This window comes from Urocitellus parryii, chromosome 10 (assembly GCF_045843805.1).
Source record: "Urocitellus parryii isolate mUroPar1 chromosome 10, mUroPar1.hap1, whole genome shotgun sequence".
In the NCBI taxonomy this organism is placed as follows: Eukaryota; Metazoa; Chordata; class Mammalia; order Rodentia; family Sciuridae; genus Urocitellus; species Urocitellus parryii.
Window position 1 is genome coordinate 126,182,272 of NC_135540.1, and position 14,883 is coordinate 126,197,154.

General features: G+C 49.5%; 1 protein-coding gene across 1 annotated transcript; it reads right to left on the minus strand.

The window, feature by feature from the left end:
• Nucleotides 1-724: 724 nt before the first annotated feature.
• Slc34a2 (solute carrier family 34 member 2) lies at nucleotides 725-11,076 on the minus strand. The gene is made up of 12 exons (XM_026403746.2): nucleotides 10,968-11,076; nucleotides 10,743-10,877; nucleotides 10,485-10,613; nucleotides 9,094-9,237; nucleotides 7,764-7,875; nucleotides 5,577-5,772; nucleotides 4,867-4,962; nucleotides 4,279-4,399; nucleotides 3,190-3,357; nucleotides 2,215-2,331; nucleotides 2,003-2,127; nucleotides 725-1,357 (listed from the first exon to the last, which is right to left on the minus strand). Exons 1-12 carry the CDS (start codon nucleotides 11,074-11,076, stop codon nucleotides 725-727), a joined length of 2,085 nt encoding a protein of 694 aa, XP_026259531.1.
• Nucleotides 11,077-14,883: the final 3,807 nt, after the last annotated feature.

The following is a 14,883-nucleotide window of genomic DNA, read 5'->3' on the forward strand; positions in this document are numbered from 1 at the left end:
GTTCTTATCCTCCATCCTCCAGAATCAATCAACAACCAATCTCTGTGTGTGCGCCAAATGTATCCTAACCCTCTCTGTAGCTCAGGCCTGGCTCCCATCCTGAAAATTTGAGGACAAAGACACTGCAGGTAAACTTTGGGCCACCCAAACCTGCCCAGGTAGGGAACTCCTGAAACTGTGGGGAGCATTGAGAAGTGGGAAGCCCACCTCCCATGCTCTTGTCCAAGTCTCCAAACAATTGCTATTTGCCCTCAACAGGGCGGCTCTGGGGCAGGGAGGCCGGTGAGCAAGAAGTCAGTCTTTGCTAAGAAAGGCCCTTAGGCTTTATCACAATGGAGAACAGCTTTGTACATGTGTATATACACACCCTTACATGGGTACCTTCCAGAACCTTCCATAAACCCCTCCTGGAGGAGGGGGCGGTTCTTTCTGGAAAGCAGGTTCAGTCTGAGAACATCCTATTTCACCTGTGTGCAGGAGTGGTTGTGGCCACCTCCTGGCCAGCTTGGTTGTCCTCATCTCCCTTGGTGATGCCTTGTGCCTTCTGGGAGGGGGGTCTAGGGCACAGAAGCTGACAGTCTGAGTAAGGGAAGAAGAGCTAGGCCTGACGTCAAGCTCCCCACTAGGGACAAATCCCTGTGAGGCAGCAGAAAGCATGCGAAGGCAGGGAGGGAGGGAGGGCGGAGCACTCGGCACCTGAGGTCCCCCCAACCTCTGGGTGGTCCTAGAAGGCCGTGCTATTGCAGATGGCCTTGGTGCCCGGGACATCAGCGTGGGCCTTGACCTCATCCTGGGCTTCTATGTTCATGGCGGCATTTGCGAAGGCCTCGGGGGCCTTCATGGGGACACCCTGCACCTCCTGCACCTCCTCCAGGTCCTGGCAGCACTTGCTGCAGCGGCAGCACTTGCCGCAGCCGCACATCAGGCAGCACACGCGGCAGCACACACGGCAGCAGCAACAGCAGCGCTGCTGGCAGCAGCTGGTGGCCGCGGTGATGAGGTTGTCCCAGGGCTTCAGGGAGTGCATCCACTGGGGCAGGAAGTTCCAATTGCGGAGCTTGATGGGCAGGACGCGTGGGCAGCGGGACTGCAGGAGCCGGAGGCAGACCACCAGCAGCAGCAGGAGGATGATGGGCACCCCCACGCCCACCAACACGGGCCAGCCGGCCAGCGAGAGGCCAAACACCGCCAGCGGGGTCAGGAAGAAGAAGAAGATCAGGTAGAACACCGCAAACCAGCGGTACTTGGCGGAGATGTTGCCCAGCCCCTTGGCCAGGCGGATCGGCAGGCGGGTGAACGGGATTGGATACCACAGCAAAATGCCAGAGATGTTGAAGAAAAAGTGGCATAGGGCGATCTGAAACACAGGAGGTGGGACAGGTTAGGAGGGCGGCCACCTAGCAGTGTCCTACAGATGCTTCTGGGAAACCTGAACGGGGACCAGGGACGTGGCCAGGCTGAGTCTCAGCTCAGTTTTCAGGACCTGGGGTTCCTAAGGCGCCAGCTAACAATGGGTTTGCCCAGTTCTTCCCCCGGCAGTGGTTCCACTGCTCCAGCCAAGCAGGTAGGAGCAGGTGAGCAGAAGGCCTGCAGAAGTTCCAGCTGGCTTGGCTGGTGGCCTCTACAGTAGGGAGAGGGAGGTGGAGGATGGCCAGCCTCTAAAAGCCAGAGCAGCAGCAACCACAAGTGGGAGATGTCCAAGGTGGGATTCAAGCCCTCAGGAAATCCTGAGCACTTGAAGCAGGGCTAGCCCCAAGTATAAAAGAATGTAAAATATCAATCATATGTTGGTGTGATAATAAATTAAATCACGTTAAAATGAACCTCCCTGTATTTTACTTTTAAAAAATATGGCTACCAGTTGGGTTTGGTGGTGTGTGCCTATAATCCCAGGGATTTGGGAGACTGACACAGGAGGATCAAGTTTGAGGCCAGCCTCCGCAACTGTCTCAAAAAAAAAAAAAAAAAACCACAGGGACCCACTCCTGCAGCATGTCCCCACCTGAAGAGAACTCCTGAGAGTGTTTCCCGGGCTGGCTAAGGCGGCCAGGATGGCGGTGGTGGTGGTGCCAATGTTGGAGCCCAGAGTGAGCGGATAAGCCCTCTCAATGGTTATCACACCGATACCTGGAGAAAGAGAGCACGTGACATCAGCCCTCAGGGTGACTGCAAATGGCAAGGGAGACCCAAGAGAGAAGCCAGGGAGAAACTTACCGATCAGAGGGGTCATGGCAGATGTGAACACTGAGCTGCTCTGCACAATGAAGGTCATGCCCGCTCCGACGAGGATGGCTAGGTAGCCGGTCACCCAGGCAAAGGGAAAGGGGAAATCTGGAAGACAGAGGGGAAGAAGACTTAAGAACCCCCGGCCAAAGCTTGGCGAGATGCACTGCCGGCACCTCCTTAGGACCCCAGGAGCAGAGCGGGCTGGAGGCTGAGTCCACGCCCCCCACATCATCTTGGGTTCAGGCCCCTGCTTCTCTTCCAGCTGACTTTGATACAGACAAGATGCACAGAGGCCTGGTTAGAAAAACTTGAGTGTCCAGAAAACAACATCCTCCCAAAGGACCTGGCCAGCGTAGAGCTTAGCACTTTCTCCCTGGTGTCCAGCCTTCTGCCCAACCGGCACTGGGTCAGGCCCTGCCTGCCTGGCCAGCCTTCAGTTCATGCTCAGTGCAAAAGAGTCCCTTGCTCAAGAGTGCTGGGGTGGTGACGTCATTGCTTGGTGAGCTCTCATTGGCTGGGACCCTCTACTGGGAGCTCTTCTTGGCCAATGAGTTTTGCTGGCTACCTGAGGATGCTAAGCTATTTATGGAGAATCACATTTCCTTTCAAGAATGAAGAGAAGTAAAGACAAATGTGGATGCCTGTTACACTTTCCACAGGCTCCTGATAGGCCCAGGGAGGCCTCAGTGTCTAGAAAACCAGCCAGAAGGGAAGGCCCACCTCGTGGCTCTGGATGTAAACTGGCTTTCTCAGGCCCTTGCTGACCAGTGATGGAAGCATGTGCCTGCCCCAGGACCACCAGGACATGAAGGAGAATTCCCATCTTAACCCCTGCAGCTCATTAGATGGAAGAGAGATTCCACACACAGGCATTACAAGATGGGAATCAAAGGAGCCCCCAGGTTGGCTGCATAATCCTATTCCCCAGGTAGGCCAGAGGTGTAGGAGAGGTGGTACACATACCAGTGTTGATGGTTTTCTTGATGACAACCGCAACCTGTCCCTTGAGCACAGAGCCCAGGAGCTTGACGATCATGATCAGGCAGCCGCAGAGAACCATCAGGGAGACAATCAGCAGGATGATGCCCACAGCCAGATCCGGGAGGTTGAAATTCACAAAGATGTGCTGGCCTGGAGACACAGAAAGCCTTGTCAGAAGGGGCAGGAGCCATGTGGCTCAGATTCCTTTTTTCTGGTATCCTCCCTCACAGTAACAGAATCCTGGGTACACACATGGCAGCTAAAGACAGCCCTTCCCAGACTCCTCAGCAGCTAACTATAGCCCTGGGACAGTCAGACATCCTGAGGCTGGAAAATGAAATGAGGGGCTTTAAAAAAAATTCCCAGCCAGTTAAGGGCAGATCTATGTCCACAGCCCATTCCTTCTGCCTCTAAATCCCATTGGGGTTTTTGTTTGTTTGTTTTTTGTAACTTGAGATACAGCAAAGCATTGAGGTATTGCTACTGGTAAAACTCCTTGTTTTGCAAAGTAACAATGTGTCCCAATATTAAGTCCAGCAAAGCATAGTTATCACATGGATGTGTAGCACTTAGAACATTGGAGGTGACAGGGTCACTAAATTCTGTGATATAATTCACATCTGGAGCAAAGGTATACTGTTCAGAATTAATGTCAGCTGTAGAGGGAGAGAAGATCTACTATAAGAGGGTCCCTAAGGAACAATTAGAAGAACTGAGGATACCTGATTTGGAGAAGATCCCAAGGGCAACATCACAGCTTATTAAAAGAATCACAGCCTCCTGCAGGCTGTTTATCATGGGGCCAGCTGTGCAGAAGGGACTCACTGGATATCATCTGTCCTGTGTGGGTCCCACATTGGGCTTCAAGTCCTCATTCTGCCCCTTCCCTTGGGACCCTGGGCCTGTCCTTAGTCCCTAAACTGTGGCTTCTTCTGTTTTAAAAGCCTACTCCCCGCGTCTCAAGTCGGTCCTGTGCTAGGCCTCTGATGCCCTCTTTGCTCTACTTCCTGGGCCCAGAAGCCTCCTTGAGTAACAGCCTGTCCCAATGGCTGATTTGCTGAGTCTACTCACACTTGGCAATGTTCTCCTTGTAGGTCACGTTCTTGATGGTCCAGGTATAGATGCCGTCCGTCCAACAGAGGGAAGGGGAAGTGCAGTTCTCAGGCGAGGGGACGGTGACATTCATCTGAGTCTAAGAGATGAACATGCCACAACAACTCTCAATTTTGGTGGGAAATGCTTGGAAACGTGATCAGTAGAGTTTTTCCATCTTAATTTTAAAAGTTCTTGGAAAAACTGAGACCCTAATCTCATTTTTGTATTTTAGTTTTTGGCACCCCTACTGCACAGGGCGGCAGATTCCCTGACACAGGCAAGAACCTATCGACCACCTGGGGAGGAATGTTCTGGAAGAGTAGGGAAAGTTGGAGATGCCACCTGCTGCCCGGTCCATACAGTGGGACTCACAGGTTCCATGGGCCTCCCTCCAAAATGGGAAGCTTGAGTCCAGCCATCATTTCACAGACTTATTTCCAAAAGGACACTCAACTGGCCAATTTTGATTTTCTAGGCATTTCCATTTTTGGTTCCCCTTTTCTTTGCCTCCTTGAAAGACTGCCAGGATTCACCCACCCAATAATATTATTCCTGGAAACATACCGTATTTGTAAAAGTTTTGCACCAAATCTTGATCAGACTCTTGTTTTGGGCCGATTCGTCATTCATTGCAATTTGTTGGATGACTTTTTTATCCAGCTGAGGAATGCAATAAATAGACAAGACCATCAGCCCATCCTCAGAACTGAGGACACAGATGCAGGTGTCGCTGTGAGAGGGTTTCTGGGGAGGTGAGCTTGACTGTGAGCCCTCGCATCCTGTCTGCACCCCACAGGGTGCAGTCGAGTATCCAGGTATTACCAAGTGATCACTAGAAGAATGAGTGCTTTTGGCCCATGAGCAAGAGCACTGTTATTTAGGAAGCAGGCTGCAGCTATTTCCTGATGAACTGACTGCCAGAGAAAACCAGACGGCAGACACCAGAGACCACTGTGGGGAGATGGCCCCTGGTCGAAAGGACAGGAGTAGGATAACAGTGGGTCCAGAGATGGCAATGAGGACAAAGTTGTCCACGTGTCCGGTGAATAATCCCTGAAAAGTGCTCACTGCCCATCCCCCCACCCCCAAAGACACACACACTGTTGGAGTCAAGGAATTTAAAAGACCTGTTGCTCCTAAGAGTCCTGAAATACGCGTCCCTGAGCCTTTTTCAGAGGTACCACTGAGCCGTGTGCATAAACCCTCATCTCCTTACAGGCTCAGTGTGGTGGGTGGGGTGGGAATGGGATGCCCTATTTCCTGGATAGTGGTACCTGAATGATGAGCTTCGTGAAGGGATCTGTGATGACTTTCAGAATAGCTGGGGCATCTTCTCCATTCTGGAAGTGGAAGGTGTCCACCACCAGGTTGGTCAAAATCTCTAGGTAGTGGGTGGCAGCCTCCAGGGGCAACAGCACCAGTACAGACAGCCAGTTGAAGAAGTCATGGACGGTGGCCCCTGCAAAAGCCCTGTGGGAAGGGAACCCAGCCCTCAGGTTAGTCAAGGAGGGCAAGGACACCCGTCCAGCGGGCTCTTGCTTGCTGCTGTCCAGTGTGTGCACAGATGTAGAATCTCAGTTCTGTTCTTATTGCAATTCCCCAAGTGGGTGGTATTACCATTCCCCTTGCACTGGAGGGCCAGCTAGTAGGTATGTCTGGAATAATTCTCTCAGCAAATACCATTTGGAGGACCTTTTTTTTTTAGTTTTTTTTGTGGTGCTGGGTATCAAACCCAGTGCCTCACACATGCTAAGAAAGTACTGAACCACTGAGCCACAATCCCAGCCCAAGACCTCTTTGAATCACACACATCAAATACAACCTCCCCTTAGAAAGGGGAGGTAACAAAGTTAAAGGTAACAAAGTTAAAGTTCTCTATCCACATGAATTCTTAACCCTTTAAGAGGCTGGTGAAACATGAACAGTCTCCATAGGAAGCCCAGCTTATATATGCCACGCTTTGTCTCTAACCAAGGAGGTCCTTGGTTCCCCCTGAACTCCATCCCACCTCCAGATTGAGAAACTATGCTTTCCCTCAAGCAAAAATGATTCCTTTAAAAATCATCTGGAAAAAAATCATCAAGCCAAATGGAATGTGGAACATGAATATTTAGAAGTGGCTAATAAAATGAGGGGAGGCACTTTACTAGTAAATATATAAAATTGGCAAGTGTCATTTTTCATCTGTACTATTAAGCTATTATTTTCTAATGAAGTCTTACTCTTCTCAGAGAGTGAGTCAAGACAGTTTCAGGGGCTGAAGTGTGGCTCAGCAGTAGAACATTTGCCTTGCATGCATGAGACCCTGGGTTCAATCCCCATTACTAGAAAAAAAAGATTATACACTGTTAAGATAGAATGAAGTGATTCACATATTTTCTAGTAGTTTTGGCAAGGAATCTAAGAAAGTAACCCAAACCACTAGGAAGATGTTGAAAGTATATTGAAATATCCAGAGGAGGCAAGCTAAGTCAATGGTATCCTATATGTAGCCACATTGATATTCTTCCACTTGTAACAATGAAAAGAATCCAAAATCTCAAATGGGGAAACACAGATAGAATCCCAGCTGTGCCCCCCAATGAAGCTTCAACATGAATAAAACGGGCTGTAGAAAACCCTGCTTCTCCATGAGAAGACCAAATTAGAATACGCCCAGCTTGGTGTGTATTATTACTGTGACCATCAGGACATCTCATCAGGGACCAGATGAGGTGTCTCAGGGAAAATGAAGGACCCCAATGACGTCCACTGGCTGCCAGTTCACCAAGGGATGACGTTTGCTGTCTCCCCCATTAGCCTGCAGTAATGTCAGCTACTTGACCACAAGGTAATCATAGAGGCATGCAGGCAACCATGTCTCTGTTTTAATAAGCTCTGGTAAAGACCAGAGCTGCGAAGAGAAGCTGGGAAATGGGTTTAATTTTTACATTCATTTTTGGAAAGGAAAGGTTTCCTCTGCCTATATATTCAACCTGCTCTATTTTCAGACCTGACACATCCACAAAAATGACATTTTGCCTTTTATTGGCATGCTTGTGAACAACGGAGAAAAAGTGGCACCAGCTGAGCTGGCCAAATATGGAAGTTTTAGGAAGTTGTAATTATTTATGACTAAGTGCGACTGTAACTCCTACCCTGACTGGCTGTGTTAACTCCCCCACTAGCAGCAAGCTTCCAGCGAAAGCTCTGATCTTGCTCCAGGCACCCTGCCCAACACTGGCAGGCATGACTGTTGAATCCTTGGGATAAGCAGTTGGGGAGAGATGCTATGATTGTCCCAGTTTGCAGACTAGGGAGCAGAGTCTGATCAACTGGGGAATGTGTGACCCCAGCCCCAGCTGGACTCCCTGCCTACTGCCTTCAAGAGCCTGACAAGCATGCGCTGGTGGCACCAGGTGGGTCCTTCAGCGTAATGCACCACAGGCCTGATGGCAGTGAAGGCTGGTTGAGGTTCTTACCTCCTGAACTCGCTGCGGTCTCCGGCCTGCATGAGCGCCACAATGGTGTTGGTGATGGAGGTCCCGATGTTGGCCCCCATGATGATGGGGATGGCTGCCCGCACAGTCAGCACTAGGGGTTGGAAGAGTGGTTAGCACATTTCAGAATCAGCCCAAATGCTCTTGCATGACCCAGGGCGGGCTGGACTCCCTAGGGCTGGTGTCCCTTAAAGCAACTGTTCAGCCTCTAGGACAGGAATGCATGTGACTGTGCTAAACCACTGTCCAAAATTCCTGCACATAATTTTGGGGCATCCACAGAGCTGTGAAACCCTCCTGTGGATCCAAGTTTAAAAATGGCCTTCTAAATTTTTTCTCCACAATATTACCAATGAGGCCAGAAGCATACAGACAGCTACTGTTTGAGGAACAGTGGAAAAGTCCAGGGCTCAAGGGGATGGACTCCGTTTCCCAGAGCAGTAAGGCTTCCACTTAAGGAGGAGTCAGACCCACACTGGACAAAGTCCTCTGTATCTCCCAGGCAAATCCTGGAAGGATCATTTCCTTTGCTAACAAAATCAGCATATGACCATTCTCTGACATGGGAGAGTAAAGCTTTTGGAACTAATTATCTTTCTCTAAATTATCCCACAAAAAAATTCTGGTTCATATTGGTTAAAATGCTGGTTTGAGCTGAAAATCAGTTACAAGTGATCCCCCTCCATCCCAATCTCAGAGCACATATCAAGCAGGGCAAGTTTGGAACAATGTCTACAAACTCAGTTGTTCCAAAGCCTATGTATGGTATGATTAAGTGCCTTTATGGTTAGCACTGAGTTGTCCAGCCCAAGGAATTGACTTTGAACTAACGATCCTCCTGCCTCAGCCTCCCAAGCTGCTGGGATTACAGTCATGTGCCACTGCACCCAGGGATTGAACTCATTTAAACCCTGAGCCACATCCCCTTTTTATTTAGAGACAGGGGTCTTGCTGAGTTGCTTAGGGCCTCACTAGGGAACTTTAAATTGATGGAAATGTTTGATATGGCAGGTGCTGGGCACGTGGGGCACCGAGCATATTTTAAATCCATTAAGGTTAAATGGAATCAGCCACATAATGGCAGTTTGAGTAGATACCATATTTCTAGAAAATTCAGAGACCTCAAGCATCTGTCTATTTTTGGACCCAGCCATCCAATGCAAACAGGAAACTGCTGGGATCAAAGGTGAGACATATCACAGTTGGACAAGATGTGAAGATAATGGTGACAGGGCCCAGATATATTCAGAGTAAATTCCAGGCTCCCCACATGGATGGGGTGCCTGGGATGCACATGGGTGCCTGGACTCACATGAGGAGGCCACCATGCTGACGATGATGGATGAGGAGGTACTGGAGCTCTGCACCATGACGGTCACCAGCACCCCGATCACCAGTCCCGCCACGGGGTTGGACATGATGGAGTTGTTGCTGAAGAACTGCCCGGCCACTTTTCCTGAAAGACAGATTCAATGGTCACATGAAGAGGGAACTGTTTCCAACACGGCAGGGCCCTTTGGGATCTTGCTTCTTCCCTGCACCCCCCTGGTCAGTGGGGAAATCTGGCTGCCGGTGCCTCCCAGCCCACCTCTCTGACCTAGTTCCCCGTCAGCCTCAGCTCCTTGTTCCGGGTCCCCTGCCCTGCAGCCTCTCACCCTGACCGCTCCATGAGCAGGCCTCTTGCTCACCTTCTGATCAGGAACCTGGCCTCACTGTGTGGCAGCCCAGAGGGCCTCCCCATTCTTCTCTACCCACGCCCAGCTCCATCCTCAGCCCCAGGGGATGATTGAATGCGGGCTGAGTCATTTTGAGGGCATGCCTCTGACCCCCTGGATCCCTTCCCTGATCCATTTTATAATGCAGACCCAGGTCAGAGAGTGGATGTTACTTGGAGATAATCAGAAAGCGATGAAGCAGAGCCCCTCGCTGATGCTGCCACAGATCGGGAGGATCTGGAAGTGACAAGTAGGCACTTTGCACCTCAAGCTTCCCCATGAGAGCCTACCCCCTATGGTCTCCCAAGCACAAGAGAGACACTGAGAGATGCAGGATCCCATAGAGTCTCATGATAGACTGAATCTTGCTAACTACAGGCTCTGACTCTTGGGGCTGGTGAATGATCTGAGCCTCAATCCTCCCCTCTGGAGATGGGAGGGGCTTTGAGAAGGAATGTGGAGACCAGGCCTTCTTTACAAAGGTAACCAAGCACCAGGTGACCAATTTCCGGGTTCCACTCAGGCCTGAGATGTGTGGCCATGTGCTGTGGATACAGATTCCCCCAGCCTGGGACCTCTGACCCTCCCTAGCTTTGATTTTTTTTTTTTTGTTCTTGCTCTGGGCTAAGAGCATTCTTTCTTATGCTGTAATCTCTGGGCAGAGAGGCTGAGAGACAGCAGGGATCCCTCACTAAGTCCTCAGGTCAAACAGCTTCCTGCCTGGGGTTAGTGGACAAAGGTGAGGGCGATAGCTTGTGTGGCTCCAGCCCTGGCTCCTGGCCTGCCACCTGGGCCAGGTCATAGCTGTGTGGGCCTCAGTTTTCTCCTCTATACAAAGGGGAATGTGGACTTCCCAAGATGATCTGAGACAGTTTAAGTCCTTGTCATCTGGAAGGCTACAGCTAGAGAAGGCTTCAATGGGGACTGTCTGAACCTAATTCCGCTGCAGTGCCTCCCCACCCCCCACACCCACGCCTTTCACCCATACCTCCAACCAGCTGGAAGGCGCTGCTGAGGACATCCAAGGAGCACACGAACAAGTAGAGGAACCCCAGGAGCAGAATGAATTTCCCAATCCCTTGGAAGACACATAAGAGCTTCCCTTTGGCATCTCTCTCTGTGAGGGGAGCGGGGAAGAAGGCACAAAGCTCTCAGTGTCCACAGCACTGGTTCTAAGAGCATCAGACCAATGAAGGAAGAGGGACTAGAAGGAGGTAACATTGAACCTCTGCTGCTTCCTGTTTACCTGACCACTTGATCCCAGTATCCTGGAGTGCGGGCAGGTCCCAGGGGTCTTCCACGTCAGTGGGCTCCTCTATCAGAGTCGCAGTGGAGTACGAGGGCAGAAGTTCAATCTTGGCTGCAGGACCACTGCTGTCATCTGCCCAGAGAAGCAGCAGCCATGAGAATCAGACCCATAACTCCTCAGGTCCTGGCAGGGGACCCACCCATGGCAGATGAGGTCACTTACTTTTGCCAGTCTCCTGGCCTTTGGCTGGTGTGGACTGATGACTCGTGGCCCCTTCGATGTATTTATTGGGGTTGGGCTGGGCATTTTCCAACTCAGGCCAAGGAGCCATGGTCTGTGGATCAGAAGACAGAGCGTTAAGAGCAGCCATTGAACAGAGGCTGCATGTGACTGGCAGAGAAAGGGCAACCGTCCATGGTAAAGTCTACTGGGAAGGGAAAGGGGTCTGCTTGTTCTACCCCGAGTCCTCCCTCCACCATGCTCCAGGCTGCCACTACATCAAGCCTCATTGTGTCCATTCTAGCCTCATATTTAGACCCTTAGTTGTGCTTCCTTTGAGTCCTTAAATTTCTTTGTCTCTACCTGTACAGCTTCTTGCACTGATCAGAACTGGAATACCAACCCATCCACCATCGATGGAGGCCAAGTTCTTGTGACCCTCTGATGGGCTCCCCTCTGCCACATGCATCATGGCAAGCGGGACCACAAATCTGCACATGACCTCTCCGGTGGACTTAGCAAACACATGTGTGTACTAGGCATACTCCTCACGCCACCTGCTCTCCTACCACCTGGGTCTTCTGTCACGAGTGACACATGGACCTGGCTTAGACTCCAGCAGTGCCACTCACTAGTGAATGTGAGTTTAGGTAAGACCACTTGTGCCCCAGACCAGAGCGTCGGTTCCCCATCTGTGAAATGGGGGTAAATCTTTAGCCTTGACAGGCTTATGAGGCTAGTGATGAGATTAATGAGAATAAAGATCTGGAAAGTGTCTGGCAGCAAGCAGTGTCCTGATCAAGAGCAGTGACTCCACATCATAGTGGTGGCTGCTTGGCCATGCTGCTCTGGTAAGGACCCTTTATCAGAACCACACTGCTCCTGTCCTGTGGTAGAGGCTTCCTCAGAACCATGATGCCTTCAGCTACATGACTTTTGACACACCAGGCCATCCATCCCTTGTAGTCCTTGTCCTTTGAAATACATTAGACAAAGCAATTCCAAGAACTAAAATGGGAAATTCAAAGAAAAGGAAGTACAAATGGCAAAAATTCTTGTTAAAAAACAAGGAGTGCAGCCTAACTAGTTAAACAAACCAAAACAACTATCAAAGTGGCAAAAGGATCTTTGAAAGAAATGATACACTATGCTGGAGAAGGTGTTGTGAGATGAGTTGGTAAAATGTCTATAGTGCTTTACATTCATTGTGCATCTTTGACCCCGTCATTTTACTTCTAGGAATTGGGAACTTAGGAATAGTTGCTCTCAGGAAAATCAGAACCAACTGCCTTGTTCTGATCACTTCTTGCAAGAGGGCTTCCAAGAACCTGGGTCTGTCTCTTTCCTCTTAAATCAGGCCATTTCCTGCCTACCAGAATGCCAAGCACTACCCAAAAAGGGCTTTGTCTTGTTCATCACTATGTCCTAAGGGCCTGAAGTCCACCTGGCATGTTGACAATGCCCAAAATATTTATTAAAGAATGAATGCAACATAGACCAAAAGACAGTTGCTTTATGGATTTTATTGCACTAATTATGGCATATCCAAGCAGTATGACAGCATGACATTAAAAAATGTTACAAGACTTCAAATTGTGGGAAAAGGGCACTTTTTGTCCAATGTTTAGCATGATCTCTACAAGGTAAACAGGATCCTAAAAATGTTCCATAGGGTTCAGAGTAGGTGGAATTGTGGGTGATTTTAATTTTCAAAAGTCTTTAAGGCACAGCTCAATGTATAAGGGTTAAGATGGCTCTACAACACCTATCACTTGTTTTTCAGAGAGAGCTGACTGAGGCCCTGGGTTCAATCCCCAGCACTGTAAAAAAAAAAAAAAATGGGTGCTTAGGGAAAGATACTAGCAATTTTGAAACTCCCTATTTCAGACAGATGCTAAGCTGGGCACTTGATATGTCACAGGGTTTTGATATGCCAAATTCCAGTTCTTCCCTTGACACCATCACCTGGGGCAAGTTATTTGACCATTCTGTGACTCTGTTTCCCACAAACAAATGAATTTTGGAGGCCTACCACACTGGGCCATTAGGAAGCTACTAGTAATTCTATTTGGGGGCTTTGAGCAGTATTTGTTATCTGATTAATGAATTGGTTTGCCACTCCCCTTAGCAACCTTGTAAGGGGTTAGGATTATTTTCTTTGTATAGGTGAGCAAACTGAGAATCTCAGGGGTGAAGCCACTTGACTCAAGGTCATGGCCATGATTTAGAGTTTTTCTGACTCCAAAGTCTATGTTTACCTCTAATTAGTATGTGACTTGAGCCCTCAATGACCCAGCATCATGTGGAAACACCCAAATGAATGAATGACAAGCAAGGGGGCCTCCTGAGTTAATGATACAGAGTGAGAGGTTCTGATCAAAGGCCCAACACTAGGCAGGTGGGGAGATGCTTCCGCTGCAGGAGTCACTTCCTGTGACTGAAGCTGGGAGGCCGGAGAAGGAATCCATGATCAAGTTCTCCAGGCAACACCTCCACCCTGGATGCTTGTGCAGATGCACTCTGCCTACATTCTACCCCAGGCCTCCAGTCTTCAAGGGTCATTTACAACCACAGTCACTTCAAATTCACCTTGAATCTAGCTGGCCCCAGGCAATCCACACACATGCCCCATGCAGAACTTTCCTGTGATTCCTGAATTCATCCTCCCACATTTTCAAAGTCACCTCTGACCACCCTGATTCCCACCAGCACCAGGACCTACAGAGCTCCTCACAGCACTCAGATTCTGGTACCATATTGGTTGTTACTATATCCCTGGTCAGGGCTTCAGGAATCCCACCTGCTGTCCTGGTTTGGGCCCCAGATCTCTCCACACGTGAGCTTCCCTAACACAGCTGTAATGTGGGCTAATCTGGCTTCCCGTCTTCTGTTGCTTACCACTTTCCAAATAATCCCTCTTCTCCAGTCATATTCCCCCCTAAAAGTGGGACCTGAACATTCCAAGAGTCCCATCCCTGCCCTGGTGCCCATGATGGACCATTTAAGCCCCCCAACCCTCAGGGGGCTCAGGCCAGCTCCTCCCTTCTCTGCTTTAGTCTCCAGCCAGCTCTGACCTGCTCCATGCTCCTGGCACGTGCTACCAAGTGACTCACCTGTACTCGATCATATACCACTGTGACATCTTTTAATTGATTTTTAATAACATTTAATGGGCTCCAAAGAGTTGCCAGGTGCCATACTAATGCCTTGATGAGAAACAGAGATCTAGATCACACATTGCAAAAGGAGCCCAGGAGAAGCAACTTAAAGTTGTCCAGCAGGTGAGAGAGAGCCAGTTCTTAAACACAGCTGTCAGCGAGGCTAGGCCCTGTCCACAACACCCTGGGCCATGACATTGGCATGACTCGTCTTCCTGCAGCACTGATTCTACTCATGGAATTGGGGAAAGGGAATGGTAAGTGGTTGGACTGGTGGGTGATTTGCATTTGAGATTGAGTATGGTGCAAGCTATTGTCTAACCTTGACACGGCTGACGTTTGGGGCCAGAGAGTTCTTGTTATGAGGGGATTGTCCAGGGAACTGAGGGGTATTTATCTGGGCCCTTCACTAACAAGATGCCAGGAGGACCTCCCACCCCCAACTTTAACAATGCAAAATGTCCCCAGACATTGCCAAATATTCCTGAGGGGCTGAGAACTGCTGCAGAGGTTCAGAATCTGGGCTTTTAGATCAATTCTCTGGATTGACTGCCAGCACCTTCCTCTGCTTCTGCCTGTTAACTGAGCAAGATTGCTGTGATGATAAAGTCCCCAGAACAGGGTCTGACACATTGTAAACCTCGTGTGGTTATCAGGTATCTTAAATATGGATGTATTGTAAATATGGTATGGGAAGATTTACATAGATTAAAATCTTAACAGGACATAAAAATTAATGCTTGAAGTTATAATAAGCTATT

Excerpts from the sequence above, each read along its gene's own strand:
- Slc34a2 (XM_026403746.2), bottom strand. The coding sequence starts at position 11,076 with ATGGCTCCTTGGCCTGAGTTGGAAAATGCCCAGCCCAACCCCAATAAA. Across the intron at positions 4,963-5,576 it reads TCACGAAGCTCATCATTCAG|CTGGATAAAAAAGTCATCCA; the intron begins GTACCACTATCC and ends TGCATTCCTCAG. Across the intron at positions 4,400-4,866 it reads GCAAAACTTTTACAAATACG|ACTCAGATGAATGTCACCGT; the intron begins GTATGTTTCCAG and ends TTCATCTCTTAG.